The sequence below is a fragment of the Leguminivora glycinivorella genome, chromosome 16, assembly GCF_023078275.1.
Source record: "Leguminivora glycinivorella isolate SPB_JAAS2020 chromosome 16, LegGlyc_1.1, whole genome shotgun sequence".
In the NCBI taxonomy this organism is placed as follows: Eukaryota; Metazoa; Arthropoda; class Insecta; order Lepidoptera; family Tortricidae; genus Leguminivora; species Leguminivora glycinivorella.
This window is the reverse complement of record NC_062986.1, coordinates 7,398,909-7,420,990: the sequence shown is the minus strand read 5'-3', so window position 1 is coordinate 7,420,990 and position 22,082 is coordinate 7,398,909. Positions and strand designations below refer to the sequence as shown.

General features: G+C 37.1%; 2 protein-coding genes across 3 annotated transcripts in view; one reads left to right on the top strand and one right to left on the bottom strand.

Moving 5' to 3' along the window:
- Positions 1-18,306, top strand: part of LOC125234396 (ADAMTS-like protein 4) — a 100,707-nt gene extending 82,401 nt beyond the window's left edge. Inside the window, exons 11-14 of one of the 2 annotated variants that reach the window (XM_048140620.1) lie at positions 15,930-16,110; positions 16,695-16,790; positions 17,203-17,310; positions 17,479-18,306. In XM_048140620.1, the coding sequence (XP_047996577.1) occupies positions 15,930-16,110; positions 16,695-16,790; positions 17,203-17,306 (381 nt within the window). In that variant the 3' untranslated portion in view covers positions 17,307-17,310; positions 17,479-18,306. Of the gene's footprint in view, positions 1-15,929; positions 16,111-16,694; positions 16,791-17,202 lie in introns of both variants that reach the window. The other variant, XM_048140619.1, reaches the window with a different exon arrangement.
- Positions 18,307-18,333: 27 nt separating this feature from the next.
- On the bottom strand, positions 18,334-21,662 carry LOC125234395 (transmembrane reductase CYB561D2-like). Its single transcript, XM_048140618.1, has 3 exons — positions 21,277-21,662; positions 19,662-19,854; positions 18,334-19,060 (listed from the first exon to the last, which is right to left on the bottom strand). The coding sequence occupies exons 1-3, from the start codon at positions 21,442-21,444 to the stop codon at positions 18,783-18,785; spliced, it is 639 nt and encodes a 212-aa protein (XP_047996575.1). The 5' UTR covers positions 21,445-21,662; the 3' UTR covers positions 18,334-18,782.
- Positions 21,663-22,082: the final 420 nt, after the last annotated feature.

Here is a 22,082-nt window from a genome sequence, read left to right as displayed (position 1 = left end):
GCGTTTGATAAGGTTGACCATTTACTGCTTCTGGAAAAACTGGCTTACAATGGTATTCGGGGGAACCTACTACGCTGGTTTATCTGCTACCTTTCCAACCGGACCCAAGTCATTACAGTGAATGGATTTAAGTCTGACTTTACAACGGTATCTTCTGGCGTAATTCAAGGTTCTATTTTAGGTCCTTTGCTATATATCGTTTTTATAAATGACATAAAAATTCATTTTTAACAACTGTAGTATTCTCATGTTTGCAGATGACTTAAAAATCTTTAAATCAGTGAAATCTTCTAGTGACATCCACTTAATTCAAGAAGATATCAACAACTTTACCTCGTATTGCCATAAAAATAAACTTCAATTAGCGAGTGATAAATGTATGCACTTGAGTTTTACTAAAAATAAAAAAAGAGCATTTGACTCCGAATACAAGATTGACAATATGGCCATTAAAAAAAGTATCATCTGTAAGGGACTTAGGTATATTATTTGACAGTAAACTTGATTTTAACAATCACATTGAACGAATTATTTCTAAAGCATACCAAATGTTGGGATTTGTTCTTAGAACAGCAAAAGTCTTCAAAAAATCATCAACGTATATTCTTTTATACAAAGCTCTTGTTAGGCCGCATTTGGAATATGCCTCAATAGTTTGGAACCCATTCTATTCAAAGTATTCCAACGCAATTGAAATGGTCCAAAAAAGTTTTGCGGGCTACACACAGACGCTTAACTGGCAAACGTATGTCCTATTGTAAATTACTAAAACATTACAAGCTAACCTCCTCGACTCGAGGCGCAAGTGTTCCGATATGATGGTCCTTCACAACATATGCAGAGACAAGTACAATTGCTCGGAACTGCTTGAGAGCATCCGTTTCAGGGTCCCCGCACGCAGTACTGCCCGACGTAACGCCTTGTTCGCCGTCCCGACATTTTCATCTAACGCTGGAATTCGTGCACCTTTACGCCGCCTTTGTAATACGTACAACAAGCTGTTCACGGCCGTAGACATTTTCAATACAAGTAGAACAAGTTTCCAGAAACAAGTCCTTGATACTTTGGCACAGACAACTTGATACTTTAGTTGTACAATTTAATTAGTATTAGTAGTATTAATCACTTTATGTGTGTTTATATACAAGCTGTAGGAATAGAGATACGTCATTAGTTCCATCATTACTTAGCCGTTAAGTGCGTTAAGCTTAATTTACTGTAGTAATATAAGTGTCTTATCTATATTTTGAAGAGTTCTCAGTGAGAGCGTCTTAGGAGGTAGGTGCACATCTCTTGAACAGTGTATATCGTATCTAATGTAATTTTGTTTGTGCTTACTTCTGTTGTTTCTCCAATAAAGAAAATAAAAATAAATAAGACATTCTCACTCAGATCTACTACTGATTAAGTCCCACGGAAAAGTTCAATAAGGCTTGTGATGTTGGAACTTGAACAAAAATATATAAATACAGTATATATACCTAGAAAGTACCCAAGACTTGAATATAATATTAATAGTACACAATTTTATGTGAGTATTAATTCGTTTGGATCCATTGGTAACCCTATCACCGGACGCCGCGCACGTGCGGCTCGTTTCTTTGTAAGAATTTTGTAGGTATTTAAAAAAGGCGGCATTTCGTGAACATCAAAGCAGTGAGCCTTCTGTACTTGTACTATTATATATTCTGTGATTATGTTATGATCCCATGCAAGTCAAAGTAAAAATCGGTCCAAAATTGACGAAGTTCTGTCATATCAGATACTTACAAAACCAATAATTAAATTTATAACCACCTTATTTTGCACCATCGTATTTCAAATCGGTTTTAATTAGCCATTAAAATTAACTACCACCAGTCTCGAAAGTTGCTGAAAAATAATGTTTAGCGGCCCGCTACTTGGTCGCCCAGGTTCATTTCCACAGTGATACCAGTGCAATAAACAAAGTACCCGACAAAAACGGCTTCTTAATTTCAATAAATATACCAAAACGTTTTGTGTTGAAATTTATTTTCGTTTAAACAGAGTCATTATTTGTGTAATGGAATATGTAAAGATTATGAACCTTTAAAATATCGACAATTTTGATACCTCGAATGGTGCAATTTTTTATAGCACTGGCCACACTTTTGTTTACAATAATTCCGGCTAATTCAAAATAGGAATATAAATCACCCCGTATAAACGATCGTCTTCTGACTCTTCTGAGAGTTTAACCTTCGCCAATATTAATCCAGTTTACGATGCAAATTGTTCTGTTCCATTTATTTTACGTGTGCGTTTGTCATAAATAGTTAGAGGCCAATATACCGGTGTTGTTTGACTTAGCCCGTAATAGATAGGCAATAAATTTAATAGGGATTTCAAATCTAGCGGTCGTAAAGCCGTATATCAGTACTCAGCACTGAGTTATTGGGAGAAATTATTATGATGTATCCCTTAAGGTCTAAATAGGCACTTGGATAGTCAACAAATAAATTATGATATAATTCAAATGTAGCACATTTATTGTAAGTATATTGAAATGTCCATCAAAAGAACTTCCTGTCTTTGTAATTTTTAATATGACGTCTTTGAAATTCTTTAGTTAGTCAAGATCCAAAAAACACACAACATTTTGTGAATACTCGCGAAAGTAGGTATGTCGCCGCGAGATAGATTACGTCTGTCTTCTTCTAATCGTATTAATGACATAAGGATGGGTAGAGTATCATTTAATTAGAAATCGATGAGAAATCAATAATACAACTTTCTTATAATATATAATAATAAATCATTTATTTCGAGCAAGTTACACTCATAATATTTGTAAGTAAAGAAAAAATAACTGAATTCTAAGGTATGTGTTAGTGCTTAAGCCTAAGAATACTTATAACTATAACTATGTACATTTTCTTTTTTCTGAGTACGGCACATGTCGCCGACTGCAGCGTAGCAAAGGGGGAGTCCAACCTGTCCCCTATCATCTTCATGACGATGTTGGGGCTGGCGCGCACCGGCGCACCAGGGATGCTCTTAGCCATTGGAGGATATATCCTCATTAAACATTTTGAAAGAAATAAGGTGTAGGCAAAACTTATTTTAAAAACATGTTAAGTATAGGCACCAGCAGCGGCTGGTGTATACAAGCCGATTCCCACCGGCTTACCTGAATTTGATTACCTACTAGTAAAGTATCTAATGTTTAGGTAGGTTTCTTTTGCTCAGTGTTGCCTAGCAGAAATTTTCACCAGTCGCCACTGATAGGCACTCAATATAATACCAATAAAATTAAGATTGTTATGGTGTCATACTTGTTTGTATCCATTACAAGATCCAACTTCACTTGTCTTCTCTAGTTTAACAATGATTCTGTGTCACCGTGTGTTGTTGAAAAGCTGTTCTTGTATAAAAACTCGTGTTATCTAAAGATAATCAAGTGAAGTAAACAAGAAGCCGTGATGACTTCCTGTCTTCTCGCCGCCCTACTGACTTTCGTAAGTATTTTATGCAATGACTCTTTTATACTTATATAAGGAATCTAATCTTAGTTTAGTTGCTTTACTAACCTAAATTATACATTAGACTTATATTGACCAGGATATAGACCGTGATTACCTTTTTGATTTTTTGAGTTTTCCGTGATCATGATGCATGCAACTGCGTCGCAATATCGGGAGCTCGACAAAAATCAAAAAGGTAATCACTGGCTATATCCCGGTCAATATAAGTCTAATGAAAATAACCGTGAATCATTCAAAACTCTAAATTATACAATTATGAGAATAGGTGACACTGAAACCTGTTAAATTAAAGTTTATATGACTTAATGCTCTAGAATAGGCATTTCACACTCATTGATAATCTAACCTATTACCTTTCATTCATATCTAATAATTTTAGGTTTATATAATGTGGGAAAACCTTAATTTACATATCAAAAATTCTTAATAATCTTTTCTTTGAAATAAAAAGTCTCCAGTGTCACTAATTTTTATATATTTACTAAAATTCTGGTTTAAATTGACAGCTTTGGTCGAATCCTTGACTGCCTCATTCGTTGAATGAATAATTCTGAAACTAATTACTGAAAGACGATACGATCGGACTAGAAAGGCGTATTAATTGATTTATAAGAACCTATTATACTCAATTGAAGGTTTCTACCCAATTACGTAACTGAGTCGTTTTGGATGCGTATTCAAATTTTATAAATAACATTTTCTACAGTTGTGGGGAAAAATTACTGTGAAAGAGGGAGAAAACTATTATCCCAAGACGAGTTAGTTGCCTGTGATGGTGGGAATGGTATCCATACTAATATTATAAACGGGAAAGTGTGTGTGTCTGTTTGTTTGTCCGTCTTTCACGGCAAAACGGAGTGACGAATTGACGTAATTTTTTAAGTGGAGATAATTGAAGTGATGGAGAGTGACATAGCCTACTTTTTATCTCTTTCTAACGCGTGCGAAGCCGCGGGCAAAAGCTAGTACTCTTATAAATTGGCCAAGTAGATCATTGGTTGCAGGGGTTATAATTAGAGATTAGCTGTCGGCATGCGTCCCATGAAACGGGCAAGGATAAGGATTCATTCCTCCCTAATGTCCTAAACTTCTTCCGTGATATCTGCTCTATTTGTAGATTCGCTAGTGATCGGATATGCCCGTGTCAAAATGAATGTTTTTATTTGAACGTCACTTTTGTTTTGACACTGTTAGTCATTATACAATTTCGATTCGGGCGTATTGCATTCTCGCAACAATACCTACATGGGTCCAAGTTTACATGTAAAAGCGCGCCTACCTAAAGTATTTTCAAAATCAGAATCCGTCTCTCCGTTTTAATCAGTAACATAATTTACTGTTGACTCCACATATCACGACACCCATTAATACCACAATTACCGAATAGTGTTGATTCTATTAAATGCGGCTCCGTGACACTTTGATTCATGCTTACCTTAATTCGATTTAACTTATTACTACTTGATTTCAGAATAATGAGGCACTTAATTCAAAACATCATTAACGTCTGCGTTAGTATATTAGATTTAAAATGTGTTTTTAGAAGAAAATCTTTTGCGTTGTACTTTTCTTACAGAGTATCTATCACAGATACAGTGCATAGATTGCCACCTCTCGACACAGGTTTAAAACTTTTGAACCTCCGTTTTGACAATTAAATAGGCTGATATTTTTAACTTTATAAGGAGCTTTACGCAAGGCAAGGGCCACTTTATAGCTATTATGTGTTAAAATTGACAAATATTAATATTAACACTATCTAGCCGAGAATCAAGTAATCAAGTAATTTATTTGCTTTCATGTGAATAGTACATTGTCCACAATAAAAGTTTCATACATGAGCCTCGTAAGTGCATGGCAATTTAACCAAAGGTGTAGCGCCACGCCATTTAGACGACAGTACATTTCTCTTGGTGGGTTCGAGGTATGTTCTTTTCTAAGACTTATTATATATATCAGTCTATACGGAAGTAAAATATTAGTCTTGGATTCAATTTATTTTCGTCAAGACTTGTATAGAAAAGCATACAATTGTGTTCCAAGTGTTATTGCATTTTTTTATCATAGTGAATTTATGCCTCAGTTAGAGTTAAACTATTTGAAGTGTTGAATACACCTCTAAAGCCTACATCTAACGACAAACAGCATCCAACTTGACAAATTAATAGAGATACCAATTATACTTTGAAATAAGGCATAAACGCCAAACACGGCACACGTCACAAATCATGCTCTAAAACTCGCGCCTCCAGACAGCTAATTTGTTAGCCGCTATAAGCCTAATTAATAGTCTATTAGTAGACATTTTCAATTACCACTATAAGAGATTTATAGAGCCATGCTTTAACTATTTGCTGATAAACGGGTGAGATCATTCTGATCAGATTAAGGTTATTAATGAGCCGGTACCCATTCATCGTCAGTGTTATCGATTAAGATAATATGATGTTTAGTGTGAAAACATGTAATTGATTATCTGTTTTCTTCTAGTTCATAAGCATAACTATTAAGTAATAGGTAAATGAAGTATTTCTAATAAATACATAATGTTAGTATGTATCTATTCAATTTTTTTTTTGTTTTAATTGTACGACATATAATTATCAGCCATGAATATAATAGACGTCTTCATGTCTGAAATAAACTTTACAAATGTACCTAATTATATCTAAAGCCTGACCAGAAATATATGATATTAAATTAACAAGAGTGGCAATAGTCGATTGATTGTTAAAAGATGAATATCACTTATTCTCGCTAAGGCCGTTTCTTCGGAATCCTTGTTTAGTACCAGGATCCCTGCTCCGTCCTCACATTCGAAGGCCCTGATAAGTCTCTGGGTGCCTCTCACTCTTATTGAGACTGCTCGAATAAGGGTAATTGGGACCTTTACCTTTAACCAAAACATTATTTGCGAGTACCTATGGTTTTCCCCATTTCGTATTTAATCTTTTCAGTTGATTAGTTAATTTATTAAGAAACCATTGAATAGGTTTTTTTCTCCTGCTGTGCAAAGACCTTTCTTCCACCATTCGTCCCTGTTTGGCGAATATGTATTTACTCTTCTTCTTTTAGATTCCTCACATCTACTCTATGGTTAGCTGGAAGAGATCCTTTATAGGGATAAACTCGCCTTTGTAACTCTATTCTTGTCAATTGTATATAAAACTGTGTTCTGTGAACAATAAAGTGATTGCCACTACTACTACATTAATGTGTTGACCACCATCACTTTTTTGGTCTGCCCTGTCCCGGCTGACCTTACTGCGATGTCTTATTTAGTAGCCAATTCTTCCATCGATCCGGGTATTTAGACTACATTTTATATAATAACCCGGAAGGAATATCTGTATGTGTCTTCGATATTAATACATTAAAATGGTAAAACGGAATACTTGGTCATTAACACCTTTTTTGCTAATGTGTGTCAACGTCAATATTGAATTTATTTCCCATTCATATTTATGTATAAGCAAAACATACATGTTTTGTGACAACTTCATCACTTCGCCGAATGGAGTTGGCGCCGTTTTTTATGTAAATACGAATTAAAACCAATTTACATTCGAATATAGTCATAAAAGGCAAATAAAAGTGAAGCTTTTAAACAGATCCTTGAGAGGCGTCTGCGTATCATCGTTTTGTATGGATCGTGTCATTCATCGTGTCCTTTAATAGTATGACAATACGAACTAAAGCAGCGTCATCGTCGATGGCACGATTTATAAAGGTGACAAACTACCAGCCTTTACAAACGGTCGTAAAAATCGGTTAGTAGTATGACAACCCTTTTGCTTACAAGTAATAAAAAGGAAGTGGCTTTTCGAAAATTTTATCATTGAATGTAAAATCGAACAAGTAGCTTCTGGACAATATGAAATAACATATTATTTCATGCGTTTATGGTATACCCTAATAACTTACAGGTAGCTGAGTTATTCTAAAACAATATCGAGGACAACATTTCAAATATTCGCTAAGTAGACAACTGGTGCTGCCCTCATTTTGCAGGGTCTTATAGTTATATGGGATCATATTAATATCAGGGGCCCATTTCTCGAAGTCAGTGTCAAAGTCAGTCAGTGTCTAATATGTCAAGTTGAAAAGAGACTTCCGCTTGTAACTTGTAAGCTTTCAGTTTTGAGAAATGGGACCCTGGCCGCCGCTACCATAATGTTTGACATACATACCAGTGCCAATCTCTCCAGCACGTTGCGAAAACGAATCCTAATCTCAAAAACAGAACATAAGAAATTATCTTATAAAATAGCATTTGCACTTTGTTGCAGTATCTTATGGTAACATGCACTTACACCACATGACTATTGCGGTACTTAATAGCAGTCTAATGATGCACATTTGTGGCGTTGTCGCGTAAAAGATGCCACATTGTCGTTTACCATAAGGATGAATTTTGCATGTAGCTTTATACAAGTAACCAGTTAGAGCAGCCTTATCTTTAACTGACAATGTGGTAGCTTTTGCTTATAAACACCACATTTATAGTGCCAGGGCTAGGCATCATTACCTGTTGGTTTAGTGCATTTTATTGTATTGTAAAACAGCTAAATCGCAGACTTTAAACGATAGGTTATCATTAAATATGGCTTACGTTCAAAGGTTATAGATTACCGCAATTAAATGATCCGAAACTTAATTACCTTTGGCATCAAAAACAATTAAGCATCTTAAACTTAAGTTTTGGACTTTCAGACAGTCTTTTTCTACTAATAAAATATTATTTTATCAACCGGAATTATTATCCTCCTTGCGTTATCCCAGCATTTGCCACGGCTCATGGAAGCCTGGGGTCCGCTTTACCAACCGGAATATTTCGGCAAACTGTTTTCGTATGATCGGCTGTTTCGTTTTGGCCTGACTTTCCTTAGAACTCCTTACCAATTCGTATTATTTTGCAAGTTCTAGGTATACAGGGTGATTCATGAGTCGTGAGCAGGAGTGAACAGGGTACTGGGGAGGGTCACACTGAGCAACTTTCATAATGGGGCAACACTAAATTTTGATATATTTTTTTTCTTAACCTTGACTTAATTGATAGTTAATCATCAATTGAGTCATAATTAGAACGTAATTGATAATTAGCTATCAATTAAGTACTTATCAATTAAGTCATAGTTAAGAAAAATAATCACAATTCAGTGTTGCCCCATTATGAAAGTTGCTCAGCGTGACCCTCCCCAGTGCCCTGTTCACTCCTGCTCACGACTCATGAATCACCCTGTATATATATAATTTTAACACTCACTAAACTTATGTTACCAATTACAACTTACAACATAGAAGCAAAAGGTTGTAAACTTATACAAAACATGTCGAATAAAAGAAGCAAAATATTCTTAATGCTAAAAATGTTAATTAAGACATTTGTACGTAAGTGCTTTAAACATCCAAGCAGCGGTGCTAAAATAGCTATCTTTGTGATATCGTGCCCGTAATAAGTGGTTACGAATGTTAAGATGGCAGTAATGGTCGCGCAAAACGGGCAAAGTGCATGTAAACATTCTGAAATAGTCCGCATAGGGAATAAAGTACTTCACTACACTATATTTACGATGCCACCGCGAGATAAAAATGCAACTTTGTCGCATTGTGTCTTATTTTGAATCAAGTTTAACTTATACCATAACTATTATATGACTAGTGAAGTCTTTTTGTTGTTAAAGTTGTGCACCAAATCTTCAAATTTTTGTAATTTTAATTTTTGTTCTTGTGGTGCTGGACCTACCTATATTTTACTAAAGTAGCTAACAAAATGATCAAACGTTAAATGAAAAGCAAGAATAACTAAGAAGGTTTAACGAACGTTACAAACTGTCTCTCTTCTTAAATACCCACAACACTCAATATAACCCCTATGTGATGTTGTGGGTGCACAATCGCACATGGTCCAAAGAAATTGATTTCATCAGGCGGTTTTTCAAACCGTTTGCTTCCAATACAATTCACCTAAACTAGCTTATTAATTATCAAGATTTAAGCTCAAAAGACTCATTTAATTGTAAAAAAAAAATATTTAAAAATCTTAATAAAATAAAAGTACTTAATACAACATAATATATCTAAGAAGGGTTTAATGTTACAAAATTCATAGCCGCGCTGTGACAGCTGACAGCGCACGCGCGTACCGTATAATACGCCTGTCGACGATCTAATCCCATTGACGACGCCGGTACGAGCCGCGAATATTTCACATTTTACCGTAAAGCGCGTAACAGACGCTTACTACTGTTGCCTTTACGCCCTAATAGTTTGAAGATGTATTAATATTTCATTGCATAAAAGCAAAAGCTTCTAAATAAGCTGCAACAACTTTGGATGCTTGTACGCAGCGATTAGAAATTCGCTAGATTTGGATTGAAATGGAATGCGTTTAGGAATTTCAGGAAGTGTGAAATGCAGAATATATCTAAGAAGACTGAATGTGGAGGGTTTTATATGCCGTTACTTTGTTTTGGATCAATATTTAAAATAGGTAGCGTGTTATTACACCGTCTGTCGATATACTTCTCACTCTACCCATACCTGTAAATAGCCCAAAAAAGTCTGTTTTTGGCAGTTTTGTCTTACCACTAGCATGCCGTTGCATATAGGTCACTGTTATCTTTTTACTGAGCGTAATGCAAAATTATATTTTATGCATCCCTAAATCAAAAGCAATTCAAAATAGCACATTAACTTTCAGGTGGTGGGTCGCGAAGCGGTGTTAGCAGGCAACACACATGACATGCGATGTGGTCGTCGGCTAGTGTCTGGTCTTTTCTCCCGGCCAAGACTGCCGCTTGGCTACTCCTACGTGACCACAGTGCCGCGAGGAGCCTGCCGCCTCAACGTTACTGAGATCATCGCTAGCGAGAATTATATTGGTTAGTATCAATTGAAACGAAGTGGTGTTAGCAGGCTACACTCATAACAATGCGATACTTGGCGGGTCTCAGATCAGACTAACTGCCGCTCGGCTACTTTTGCGGGACCTCAGTATGACGTGGAGTCTTAGCATTTTTTAGCAGTATTAGGTCATATATATTAGCAGTCATAGTTAAAGAGGAAGTATATCGGTATATAAGTGTTTTATTTATGCAACTGTTCCATTTTCATTGTCAATCATAATGCCTTTCGTCTCCACCAATTGTCTAGTAGCCACCTTCATTATTTATTTGTTTCAAATAGAGTCTGTAGATTAATATATGACCTATATAGACGATTAATCCATAATAATATTATAAATGGGAAAGTGTGTGTGTTGTTTGTCCGTCTTTCACGGCGAAACGGAACGACGAATTGACGTGATTTTTTAAGTGGAGATAGTTGAAGGGATGGAGAGTGACATAGGCTACTTTTTGTCTCTTTCTAACGCGAGCGAGCGCGAGCGCGGGCAAAAGCTAGTTTTTCATAAGGAGATACTAAGGAGTGTCAACTTATTTATCCAAAACTTCTTGGCATGGCGTTGTAATGATACTGCAAGTGTCATCCATAAATCTCCAATTATCCTCCTTGCAACAAATTTCAACATAACTTTACGAGATAATTTGTTACCAAAGTCACATGAATGGTCCTTTGATGAGGGCAAATGGTGCGCAAACGCAAGGCAGGTTACTGATCAATCAGTGTTGTGGCTTTAAATCATTCGAGACTTCACAATGGCCCTGACGTCTGTACTGAATAGCTAGGCTAGTTACCTCGCTATTGAGTTCTGTTCCAAATCAATTTGTGATTTTGCTAATAATAGGTTAGTTGTAATGTAACAGAGATGTTGTCAACTAATGGACACTTTGTGTTGCGCATTATCAATTGTGCATTATTATCAAAACAATATTACCTTAAGTTGAATGTCCATTGTCCACCTACTTTTGATCAGGAGTCTGATTTAGATTCAGTGACTTGTAACGGTTTTGATTTTAATTTGATACGATCATGAAAGACCAATATTTGCTCGTACGGAAGGAAAAGCAAGTCGTCACCTCGGCGACCGCCGAGTTCCTGTCAAAGCCAGCCCGTAACGAATTGCTAAATTTGAATCGGGCTTAGAGATGCATATAGGTAAAATATGGTTATTTAAACCAAAATAATAGATTAGTAGTTATTATCGATATCGGCCTGATAATGATATTAAATAAAGCCATTCTATGTCTATGTCTATAATTGTTGGCAAACACATAACGGTGCCGAATTGTATCTGACAGGCCCATTTCATTAGGTGAACTTGATAATCTGTGGGCCCCTTAATTCTAAAAGAATACCTGCTCATTTTTTCTTTTTAGTAAGTTTGATATAAAAAATAGAAAATGATCTTTTTTTTTGTTTTTAGCTCTCAAAATCACAAACGGATCATACATAATGAACGGAGAGTTTGCCGTAAGTGCGCCAGGCACATACGACGCTGCTGGCGCGCGGTTCATCTATTCTCGGGCCGCCGGGCTGGATATGGTATTTGCCCATGGACCCATTCATTACCCTATTGATATTATGGTGAGTACTGAATGTAAAAACACACTCATACATTAAGGAAGCAAAAGGTTACTTTAGTTCAAAACGCAGCCAACACACTACTACCTAACTATTACCAAAGACATATTATATAACTCCGTATAGACAGATAAAGTCTAAGAAAAAAACGTACCTCACTCATCATCCTCCTTGCGTTATCCCGGCATTTGCCACGGCTCATGGGAGCCTGGGGTCCGCTTTGACAACTAATCCCAAGATTTGGCGTAGACACTAGTTTTTACGAAAGCGACTGCCATCTGACCTTCCAACCCGAAGGGTAACTAGGCCTTATTGGAATTAGTCCGGTTAAAAAAAACGTACCTCACTACCATACAGAAAAAGGTACGGTGGCCTAAATGGCATTAGACCTTTGGGGTACGCTCAGCATCAAGCTAACAATATGAGCCAAATTGTCAAAACTGAGGTTCAAAAGTTTTAAGCCTGTGTCAAGAGATTTTACTTCGACAGTAACTCTCTATAATACTCGATCCTCTTTGCTATTACTTTTCATCTAGTGAGAATACCTACATTTTGGATATCGGGATTCTTGAACATACAACTTCATACTTCAATGGCCAGACTTCTAGTGGCGAGAAACGAATAAATAAATATAAATATTTATGACACTCGGCCAAACCAACTATGGAAACTTTGTTGCGATACAGTCTTTCATATTATTTCGACCTATCAGTGTTTAATTCTCTTAAATTTTCAGATACTGTACACTCAACCAAACCCTAGCATAAAGTACGAATACTTCACTGAGTCTCAGCCAGGCGAGCTAGAACTTGAATCGATTACAAGATCACCTGACATACCATCAACAATCTCCCCAAACATACCCGAAGACATCACAGCCTAGACGCTTTTCCTCGACCAGTCAATGTACCGAGGTATAAGAACGTAAATGTTTAATTCTCTTAAATTTTCAGATACTGTACACTCAACCAAACCCTAGCATAAAGTACGAATACTTCACTGAGTCTCAGCCAGGCGAGCTAGAACTTGAATCGATTACAAGATCACCTGACATACCATCAACAATCTCCCCAAACATACCCGAAGACATCACAGCCTAGACGCTTTTCCTCGACCAGTCAATGTACCGAGGTATAAGAACGTAAATGTTATGCAAGACGCGTTTTCGGCAGAGGAGCTTGAAGAAAACGTGGTTGGGGATAGAAGGTTTATCTGGAAGATACTGTCGTATACCCAATGTTCGAGGAGTTGTGGAGGAGGATTCCAGGTATGTCACAAACAAATTAATCGATTACAACAATGTCCCAATTTTTTTTGCACTCACGATTCTTTGCAACCTTGCCATTTCCTGCAAGTTCTCCTTCGCGCTCAAATGTAGGATTTTGTGTTACCTGTGAGTCAACTTTGTAAATATATTTTTCAGTGAGCATCAGAAAACGTAATTTTCATTCATTTGAGGAAATGTTATACTAATAGGTTGGCAAATTCCGCTGCGTGGAAGCCAGTAGCACTGGTGAGCGGGAAGTAGCCCCAGTGCATTGCACAGGCTCCTCGCCCACCAGCAGACGGCGACGGTGCGGAAACGTGGCGTGCCCGCCGCGGTGGCGCGCCGCTGCCTGGTCGGCTTGTCCAGCCTGCGGGCCAGCTACGAGGACGAGGATCGTTGGGTGTGTCCAGGATCATTCAAGGGGCATTACGAAAGTGAGTTATTTCTTAATTATTGGACATCAGGGAGCGAGATACGAGCAGTTACACTTGAGTTGGAAACTTGGAACAAAGGAGTGGAAGCCACAATTGCACATGCTCTTCGCTCACCAGCAGACGACGATGGTGCCGAAACGTGCCATGTCCCGCCTGCGGGCCAGCCACGAGGACCAGGATCGATGGGTGTGTCCAGGATCATTCGAGAGGGATTACGAAAGTAAGTTATTTCTTAATGATTGGACATAAAGGTAAGATACAAGCAGTCAGGCTTGAACCGGAACAAAGAATTCGCTAGTGGAAGCCACAATTGTACATGCTCTTCGCTCACCAGCAGACGACGATAGTGCCTGCGGGCCAGCTACGAGGACGAGGATGACTGTGTCCAGGATCATTCGAAAGGTATTACGAAAGTGAGTTGTTTTAGTTAAATTACTGGACAGTAGATTAAGAGAGCAAACAAGTAGTTTGGACTGAACTGGAATAATCAAAATGTTGCTTATAAAAGCGCGCACATAAAGGCACATTGAGATACTTTAAGCCATCATCATCACCTATTGTTGAGCGGCTTAGACTACATTTATTTCACTGGGATTAGATTAGATTAAGTACATTTATTTATTTGATATTAAAATACTCGAATTGCCATCATGCTCGCCTTAAGATTAGATATATTTTAATCTAATCTAATACAATAATTGGTCTGACTCTTTGCCTCTTTTAATCGATTGTTTTATTAAAGAAAACGGTTTCTACTCTTTGACTATGCCCATGTGTGTTTTATGAAACATACATTTCTATTAATACTTAATTATTTCTTATTTCAGATAAGCGATCAAAAATGCCCATCCCCAAAGCCTTCAACAACGGAACCCTGCGAGATCCCCGACTGTTCCGACGTGCAACAAGTGGACAGACGGGTCAAACGACCTCGCGAACATGTGGACGCGTTCCACGAGGGACCGGTGTATTCCGTCGCCGTTAACGGGTCGGAGGAAATTGGCCCGGAGTACAACTTCAACGCGGCCGCTAGTTGGCTGTTTACGGAATGGTCGGAGGTGCGTATTTCTGTTTGCGATTATTGTATGTCAAAGATTGAACCTACCCAGTAGTGGACTTGTACTTTTTGTTCATGAGAGAGGGCTAACCAGCGAAATATAAAAATTTATATCTCAAAGATGACTTTGTGCGACCTGGGCGTATAGATCTGCGACTTATCGCAAGTAACGAAGTTGCGCAATGTGCAGTAATTTTTTAGCAGATCTTAGGCATCTCAGTCAAATTGTTGACCCCAATTAAGTTCTGCAGTCTACCTCTTTAAAATATTGTTCTGTTGTAAAATTTTAATTGTACTTAGACAAAGATTATTTTTCTTCAGTGTGTAGGCTGGTGTGTTGGTGGTGGCCTACAAACCCGAGGAATACGATGTTCGGATCCATCGGGTTGTACCCCTATGAGATCCCCCGATGCATCGCGATCATGCAGTCCGAAGATATCATGTGAACCTCAGGAAGGACATTGGTTTACTGGTAAAAAATATATACCGATTTAAATATACCTCAGTATAATTCTCTTTCATAAAATGATGATTGTGTAAATTGACATGTACTTTAACATGCCGTTTAAGATTGTTTACATTTTCTCGTGAGCTATACTTATATAATTATAATATGCTGTGCGGTTTATTCCGTTTTCTAATTCTTCTCGTTCCTAGGACGTCAGATTTAGTAAACTAGCAGACTGGCTTATCTAAAAACCTGATAAAGCTCTATTCAATGTTTTGTAGGAGAATGGTCTCCATGTTCTTCCCCCTGCAATGGGAAGCAGATTCGCGGAGTCCTTTGCATAGGAGGCACCGGCCGGCATCTGAAAGATTCCGGATGCAAGGCACCAAAACCGGCACATGAAAGGGACTGTGAAGATAAGAGCGCGCCTATGTGGTACTTTAGCGATTGGAGTCAGGTTAGTGTATTTTTTTCAAAGTTTCATCATTTTGGTATATTGAATGCATTATGCACCTTTTTATCATCATCATCACTACAATAAGGTTATATCTTCTCATTTATAATCAATTGTTTTGTCTCTGCTGTATCTTTTGCTTGCAGCTGCTTTTGCTAAGAGTATTCTCTCTATCAATCGTGCCATCCCAGTCCTTAAAGTTATCCTTAATATTTATTTATGTAGCCTATTTTTTTCAAGGCATCTCCATATTTAGTGACTTACTGACTATTTCTGCAGTGTATATCCAACTGTTCGACCAACACCGGTGTCCAACGCCGGACCGTCTGGTGCGCCCGAGGCACAGGCGCGGCGCGCGATGAAGCTTGTATAACAGCTAGTGCAGGGGATCGTCCTCTGGCGCAAAAATCATGTGTCCCACAGTGTAGCGGGATAGTAACAGCTCCACCGGAGTTTATAGGTAACTATAATATTTCCAACTGTTCGAACAACACCGGTTCGCCGGACCGTCTGGTGCGCCCGAGGCGCAAATATCATGTGCTCCACAGTGTGGTGGGATAGTAACAGCTCCACCGGCACTATTACTCGTATTGTTCCATTTGGCTCTGAACATCTAGGCACCGCACACACAATTTTTTGGCAGAAACTGCAAAGCGTCTGGTAGACTGAACTGGCGACCGAAGAGCTGGTGACTTACTCGTATAACTTATGATCATAACGATAAAGCGAGGAAATGCCACCTCAAGGCTATTTTAGATTGAAGAGCAGCCTATTATGCACAAACATTGGTGTCCAGCACGTCGGCTCCAGAAATTCTTAATTTGACTAGAATTTGTGTTATTGAGCAATACAAAAGAGTCTGCCTAAATGTAAAGTGTGACAACACAAATATGATATATGACTGTAACGTAATTCTTAGTATAATGGTGATCGCACCTAGGTATATGTTCAACATTTTTGGGTTGGAGTCTTGTGTCAATGGAGTCTTTAGTGTATTCTATAAAAAATCCATGACTTGATTCGTATTTTTTATGTTCTTTATAGAATCTCAAAAGGTCGCCAGAAGTGACACCACAACAAGTACTACAACTACAACTACAACAGAACGCACTACCACCACACAGCAATATGAGGAAAAAGGTATTTCCCCAAAATCTTCAGGACTGCTTTGCCTTCGATTGATTGATAGATCATGCTGTTTGATCTACTTTGTAAGATACATCCATAACAGAAATGAAAGATGACGTGTTCTGTGGCAGTGACGAATACTCAAGACTTAGGTAACTTATCAGATACCTATTTATACTTTCACTGGAATCGTCTTTTGGCAGTGACGAATACTTATCATCATCAATTACCGTATCGACTTGCAATCCTATGGCCGCCAAAATACCTATAAAAAGATCGTGTATTCCATTGGAGTTTGAATCTTTGATGTTACAAATCAAAAGTGCATTTATCTCGGCAACTTTTGACATCTATCGACGACTATAGGTTTTAACTATGTTTAAACAATACTTTTATTGTCATCTGTCTTTTCTGGTTTTTACAGATTGCGAAGATATGCTCAGCAACTGTGCTCTTGCAGTTCAGGCCCGACTCTGCCACTACAAGTATTATATACATAACTGCTGTTATTCTTGCAAAGGACGGTAGGACAGTAAGTTAATATGTTATTTTCTATAAGTGGAGCACATTTTCTTTCAATTTCAAAATGTCTTTTGTGAAGAAAATTAAATGATTTGTTAATAACCATTTCTGCCTGTGGAGATATATAGAGTAAATGGAATTTAAATATTAAAATGTAATAAAATTGTTTTGTCCACAGTAGACAGAGGCATTGGTTGGACCATACATGAATTTCATTCATATCATTATTACTATTATTAGCAATGCCTGTCTAAATATGCTGCATAATGTTTTATAATTTATTTAGTTAGATACTCGTGTTTTGTAAGGGAACAAATCGCTCGGTGTTTAAACAGGCTATAAATAATGACGTATAAAAATAAATATAAAGTTATAATCCACAGTGATATTACATGTATTAGTAATACAGACGTGACATCACAGATGCTTAAGTGGCTCATGTTATAATAATACCAATGAAGATCTACTATTCGCAATTGCAATAAATGCAATCAGTATAATTATTACGTTTTTTTTTATTCAATTACACTGACGTATCTACTGAGAAAATGACTAAACATACATGGGTATATCCTGAATCATATAATCTGGTTACGTAAGCGACGCTTATATACCTACACGATGTATCACGAAGAAGCTGAAATAATAAATTTTTTGACAAGCAATCTGCAATCGATGCCACGGCTCAATCGGCAAAGCGCTGTAGTATCGATCCAGGTGCCGTTAGGTTTAGCCTCACCCAAGGCACACATTTTACACCTTTAAATTTATTCTAACCCTGAAATATAAAACATTCAGTTTTAGAATAACATACACTTTGCTAAATTTTCGGATCTTCGTGAAACATAGTGTATAAAACATAGGTACTATTTACAATGTATGTAAATGTATAATATGTGTAGGTAAATATATTAAAATGAGTATATTGGTGTGATATTTACATTTTATTTGAATGTATAATTTTTTTAAATATTAATTGTGTAGTACCTAATTAATAATTATTTAATTACTATTAGGTCAGGATCGTGCGCATATGCAGTCCTGAACATTAGTATAAAAAGTATTCATTAGTATTGATTTATGTAAATAGTAGATACTTAATTAATTTAAGGTTAAATAGATAATAAAGCTTTAGTAATATAATAGTCATTTTACTCATTTAATGTCATGATTATTAACTAAGCCCCTAATTTAAATACTGTAAGCTAAATAACAAAGCTAATTTATTGACTTATTCATTCGTAAGGACTAGATAGAATTCCTACGTAACCAATCTCGAGCGGAATTCGATTTCTTCAACCAATAGTGTTTCACGAAGGCGCATCAAACGTTCAGTTCAGTGTTTAGTCGAAATGATGCCTTTAACTGTACCTTACTTCAGAAATATTTAACTTATAAATACAATTTTAGAATTAATTGCATATTCATATTAAAATACCTTCTTTTAAAATTATCAACACGCGGAATTCAAGTACTAACTGCCTATCGTAACACAATTCTATTAAAATTAGACATAGCAGCAGAGCACAAAGTCCCCACTAGACCTATAACAGTAAAAGCGATGGCTAAATTAGCTATAGTATCATTAAGATGGAGCCTAACCACTGTTTTGTCAAAGCCTAGGCAGAGGCAAATGAAAGCTGCGATGAGTGTGACGGATCCAGCGAAGGAATGCCCAATTTTGATGGCGGCCGTTTTGCTGAAGAGACCGATGACGCCTCCGATTAAACTCAAGACGGTGAAAATCATTGCGATGAGGCCTAAAACAAGAGAAGTAACTTATAATTTAATACGGTAATGAGTGTGGATAATGGATATCATGTACACGCTATTATTTGACTCCAAAGGATGATTAGTTTAGGTAAGACAGCCTTAAAAAAAAAGGTAATTTAATAAGTGTGTCAGTTGATCGCAAAAGGTAGTAGCGGGGATTAATTACTCTATCTTTAATCTTTTGGCTCCTTAAAACTTGGTGCTTGGTATTGGTAAACAAATTCCAAAGTAATGATATATTTATTATCTAGAACGAAATATTGGCACTCCTCGATTTTATGCTGTGATTATTCATACATGTAATGACTATCTAATAGCAAATGGATTAGACCCATTACAACGTTGTTTTCATGTGAATATTAGGTTTAATGTGTTATTTTCATGTGAATATTGGGTTTACATTAATAGACGTGTTAGGTACAACATTTTATCTTCGAATCTCCAAGATTATATAGGTTTGTTTCAATGGAGGATCGTTTCTCCTCTACGCCACTTAAGACCCGCAGGAGCTTCTGATCTTTAACGTTTGTAACGCACAAGGACATTTTGCTCAAGTCAAACAGAGAATTAATCAAGACTGTTGCTTACCAAGAATCCCATGTGGCGTTTGGAAGTTATTCGAGACATTGACTATTCGAATGATGCTGCCAGTGACAGCTAAAATAGACCCGGCAACCTGCATGACCCAGTGGATAACTTTCTTGTCCTGGTACCGCATGCTTCTCGTCCAGCCGGTGTGAGGGCTGAAGGTCAGAATACCTTGAGCCATGAGGACGACGTACTGAAATAGTTAAGCAAATGTTAAATTTCGAATTTTTTTTTAAATATGAAAAATTGCAACCTTTATCGCCGTATGAAATTATAAAAAAATTCTGAGCTATCATGTCGACAATTTTGAACTGAAAATGACATAGGTAATATGTAGAATCAGCCCATGATAAGTTTGGAACGATTTCGATAGCCCTGTCTCTCTCTGTAAGGGTTAAGTAAACTTCATCATTTCATCGAAGTTTGCCGTTTAAAATAACAGATGCACCGGTGAGTCTGTCAAAATTGTTGTATACTTATCGTGGGCCGACTCTATCAGGAAACCCACAAAAACCAATGATGTTCAACCCCTAAGTAAAACTCGTCCATGAGCCGTTGTCAAACAAATTATAACCTTGTTCTTACAAATTCTTCTTCAATATGCAGACAAGAAAGTCAGACTAAGTTGGGCCATTTTTAGGGTTCCGTAGTCAACTAGGAACCCTTATAGTTTCGCCATGTCTGTCTGTCCGTCCGTCCGTCCGTCCGTCCGTCCGCGGATAATCTCAGTAACCGTAAGCACTAGAAAGCTGAAATTTGGTACAAGTATGTATATCAATAACGCCAACAAAGTGCAAAAATAAAAAATGGAAAAAAATGTTTTATTACGGTACCCACCCTACATGTAAAGTGGGGGCTGTTTTTTTTTTCATTCCAACCCCAACGTGTGATATATTGTTGGATAGGTATTGAAAAATGAATAAGGGTTTACTAAGATCGTTTTTTGATAATATTAATATTTTCGGAAATAATCGCTCCTAAAGGAAAAAAAAGTGCGTCCCCCCTCTAACTTTTGAACCATATGTTTAAAAAATATGAAAAAAATCACAAAAGTAGAACTTTATAAACACTTTCTAGGAAAATTGTTTTGAACTTGATAGGTTCAGTAGTTTTTGAGAAAATACGGAAAACTACGGAACCCTACACTGAGCGTGGCCCGACACGCTCTTGGCCGGTTTTTTTCAAAGTTGTCCACCCCACTTCTTTTGTAACATGGGTATTTTTTACGCGATTCATACTCAGAATCGCGAGGACTTTCGATCCTGATAGGAGAAAAAAAAATGTCCCAAGATTTCCATACATTTTTTTCGGCCCTTCCATTCCGTTACCGCCATACAAAATGTATAAAAAAATGGTAACGGAATGGGGAAAAAACCTTGGGACACTTTTTTTCTCCTATTAGAATTGAAAGAGCTCGCGATTCTGAATGGAAACCACATAAAAAATTCCAAATCCAAAAAAAAACAGTGGGGTGGACAACTTTGAAAAAAATGGCCCAGTTGGTCAGAGCGATTGAACCGGTGGTGGTCCAAATAATCGCAAGGTCGAGTCCTGCCGGACATCGGAAGAAAGTAAATATTTAATAGTAGACATAAAATAATATAAAGGTACTTACGCCAATTACACAAAGATATACATGTTGAGTGAAATGTGCAGATCCAGCGAACATGCTATTAAAAGTAATGGCAAGTATGGCCACCGCACCTAGGACCCAGTGAGTTATTGAATTCACTACATTCATACACGTGATGAAACCAGATCGCTCTTCACTTTGTGGACCCATTTTGTTTTTTTTTATAAAAGAAAAATATCGCGATGCGTTTCTTTTTTTCGACCAGAAGGCGGTCTCTTTAACCGAATACGCGTTGTCAATATCCCCTGACTGTTTTCAATGCGTATCGGCAATCGCTATTTTTGGAGATATGTAAGTACTTTGTACGATAACTTTGTTGGATACTCCGTGACTATCTACATTAACGAGGCCACAAACACGATTGGCGCTTATGTTTTAGTGGAGCCTATTTATACGAGTGTAGATTAAGTAGATGACAGAACAAGGCAGCGCATGGGAGTTTCATGGCAAGCAATTCCCGTTTTAGCATGAGTCTTCCTTAGCTAAGGAACAGTGTAGACATTAGGTGTTTTGGTTTGTCAAAGGATATTTTAGGTGGGTAATTGAAAAAACTGAGTAAGTACAATTCATAATAACATAAAAAATTGGTCAGCTAGAGGGACCAGAGGGTCAACACTTTATTTACGTAGGTACTTGAATAGGTTTTTTTAACGCCAAAAGGATAAATAGCGTAATGATATGTATTTAATTTAGCTAAATCAAACAATTTATAAGTAATCAATCATTTTAATCTAATCTAAAGTTGAATCATCAAAATACACATATTTTGGTTGTAATCAGACCGCCTG

Bases quoted from the DNA above. Each gene is read 5' to 3' on its own strand.
- LOC125234395 (XM_048140618.1), bottom strand. From the start codon at position 21,444: ATGGGTCCACAAAGTGAAGAGCGATCTGGTTTCATCACGTGTATGAAT. The intron at 19,855-21,276 runs GTAAGTACCTTT...TAACTATTTCAG, and splicing joins TATATCTTTGTGTAATTGGC to TACGTCGTCCTCATGGCTCA. The intron at 19,061-19,661 runs GTAAGCAACAGT...CTCTTGTTTTAG, and splicing joins AACGCCACATGGGATTCTTG to GCCTCATCGCAATGATTTTC.